Genomic DNA, 2,738 nt, shown 5'->3' with positions numbered 1-2,738 from the left:
AAATTTGGGGACTCTAGGCAAATGCTTTTTTCAATACGTTGTAAGCACGGCTCTGGTCCCAATGATGACCGCATCAGGAAGTGCAACGTTAGCTTGATATATTTGCTCATGATATCCGCGGAGTCTCCTAGTGATTTCAACCATTGTATTCTTAACGTATTTTAACTAAAACCAACAAATCCAAAATTCATTAGAATTTATATATTAAATGAAATGATATAAATAAAATGATTTTTATAAAAATGTTATCCTAACTTTATTAAAATTTAAATTAAATTAAACAGAAATAATTAAACTAATATAAAAACAAGACTACAAAATTATGTTTATAGTTTTTTTTTCCAAACCAACGAAGTTAAAATCATAGAAATACTAATGTCAAAATCTAAACTAAAAATTTTAAAAATAAAATAATATTATATTTATAATTATTATTTGTGGACATGGCTCATAAAAAACTCTGAAGGCTTTAATCTACAGACGAAAAAGCTCCTTAAATACAAAAACCCTCCAGGGACGAAAATTTAGGGTACTTGACCGGATCTAAAGGAGCTATTCAGGTTTTCCACTCTCCCTTTTTATCTCTCTCTATTTGGCTTTCTGTCTCCTCATCTCTTACTGTGAGTCCTTTTCGAGTAGATATGGAAGTGGCTGCCCTCAGGTCAATGGAGACGCAGAGACAATGGACTTGTTCTGCCACTGAGACGCTTCTCTTCCTCGTTGGAAGGAATCTGGCGTGTCTGCTCCTCGCGGTATACAACAGTTTCCTTAATTTTAATTTATAACTCTTGTTTCACTTTTGTGTTCTGTTGGATTTGTCATTTATTCAAAAACCGTCCATCCTGGAGTTGTCTCTGTGTTCCTGAATCCAAGGCTTATTAGATTTTCATACTCAGATTTCTGCTTTGGGGATACGATTTGGGCTTTTGACGGATTCTGTTGTTTGAATTTAGACAAGCACTTTAGCTTCTGTCTTAACTGGTTCGAGACGGGTCTTTGTACAATTGAAGTTGAATGCAGAGTTTAACAATGTCAAATGCACATTCTGTTAACTTGCCACTTTTACTTTTCTTGTCTATTTGCAATTGCTATTTATATAAGGATGTGTTCTTCTTGGATTTTGTATGATATAGCAAACACACAAAGAAGAGAGTTCCTTTGAGAAAGTTTTAAACCCTTACAGATTGACTTTAGGTTTATTTTGTGTACCTTTTAGGTTTCCTTTTGTCATTTCAGTGTTTGTTTGTTATGTGCTATATTGACATTTTCCATTTTCATGATCCTTTTTAACTTGTGTTCTCGTTGAACTTTGCATTAATACACTATGGATAGTTCAGTATTGTATAAAATTTCATAAAACCTTGTCTAATATTCATCTTTTTGTTCTGTGATATCGCAGGCAGAATCTTTGCTGATAGGGTTGATTGCTGAAGATCAGAGGTGAGCATAAGGGCCACATCTTTCATTTTTCCGTTTTTATTTAATTCTAGCAGATCTGAATTTGTCTTTTCTCTAGGCTTTCTGTGAAGGAGGGCTACAAAAAAGGACTCCGAGATGAGGAAAACAAAGATGCCGGTGACTCTGATGATGATGACGATGATGATGAAGATAACGCTGATGAAGACGATGATGATGATGATGATGATGCTAATGATGAAGATTTTTCAGGGGGTGAAGGAGAGGAAGCTGATCCGGAGGATGACCCGGTGACCAATGGTGGAGGAGGAAGCGATGATAATGATGATGATGACGACGGTGATGAGAGTGATGATGATGATGACGAGGATGACGAGGATGAAGATGAGGATGATGAGGAAGATGACGAAGATGTTCGCCAGCCACCTGCTAAGAAGAGAAAATGAAACATGAGAAAGAGGGGAGTGTTAAAGACTTGAAGAGGGCCATATGTGTTGGTTTAAGTAGTGTAGGGAAACTTATGGTTCGTGTTGTGTACTATTTGTTGTTGTGTGCGACTTTTCTACTTGGATTTTAGTTATCTTGTCTGTTAGAATGTTGATGGTCTCTTCTATTTGTTTTTGCATCTGCCTATGAACATGATTTGCCGTGATTCACATTTTTATTTGTTGTTGCCATTTTTCTTTCCATTGTTGCTAATGTTCAAAAGGAAAACGCCACTAACACTATACTATGTTCATCTCATGTTGTCTGCCTTCACATAAGAGCATTGATAAGAGACTTGGGTGGATTTCTATCAAAAATAGTAGAATATTATATTTCTATTTATTTATTTTATGAGTTTTTCCAGGTTTTTGGATCATTATTAGAGTGACAAGTGTACTTATTAGGTCTCTCAAATTGTTGTTCATATCATATGAAAGACCTTCTCTATTATCTCTCTTAACTTTTGTTTTTTTTTTTGTTTTTTTTTTAATGTCTAGAAACTTATTGAAAAAACTATAGATGTGAGTGGTGTAAAGAGTTTTTCTTTTCTTGTCAATTTTTCTTATATCGAAATGCTTAAAAGTCATTTTTGATTACAATCTAAACGGATCATTACAACTCTCCCTACTTAAGAGGAATTCATACTGAACCCGCATCCGCAATTTGTTCATCAACTTAAGTCTCGAACAACTCTAGATACTCGATCCTCATCATGCTTGCACGTTCTTTTGTAGTCTCATGTATCCCATCATGATCTCACACTACTTGGACCATAGGAACTCTCTTCTTTCTAATCAGTTCGTTTGGAATCCTTGTCACTTGTATGGGCTTTTCTT

The 2,738-nt window shown here is 35.0% G+C and overlaps 1 protein-coding gene across 1 annotated transcript; it reads left to right on the top strand.

Annotated features, from left to right (window-relative positions):
* Window positions 1-464: 464 nt before the first annotated feature.
* On the top strand, window positions 465-2,093 carry LOC106315650 (phosphopantothenoylcysteine decarboxylase subunit VHS3-like). The gene is made up of 4 exons (XM_013753448.1): window positions 465-560; window positions 640-752; window positions 1,400-1,440; window positions 1,517-2,093. Exons 2-4 carry the CDS (start codon window positions 642-644, stop codon window positions 1,860-1,862), a joined length of 498 nt encoding a protein of 165 aa, XP_013608902.1. The 5' UTR covers window positions 465-560; window positions 640-641; the 3' UTR covers window positions 1,863-2,093.
* The last annotated feature ends 645 nt before the right edge of the window (window positions 2,094-2,738 follow it).

Source organism: Brassica oleracea, chromosome C9 (genome assembly GCF_000695525.1).
Source record: "Brassica oleracea var. oleracea cultivar TO1000 chromosome C9, BOL, whole genome shotgun sequence".
Lineage (NCBI taxonomy): Eukaryota > Viridiplantae > Streptophyta > Magnoliopsida > Brassicales > Brassicaceae > Brassica > Brassica oleracea.
This window is presented reverse-complemented; position numbering and strand designations above follow the sequence as displayed.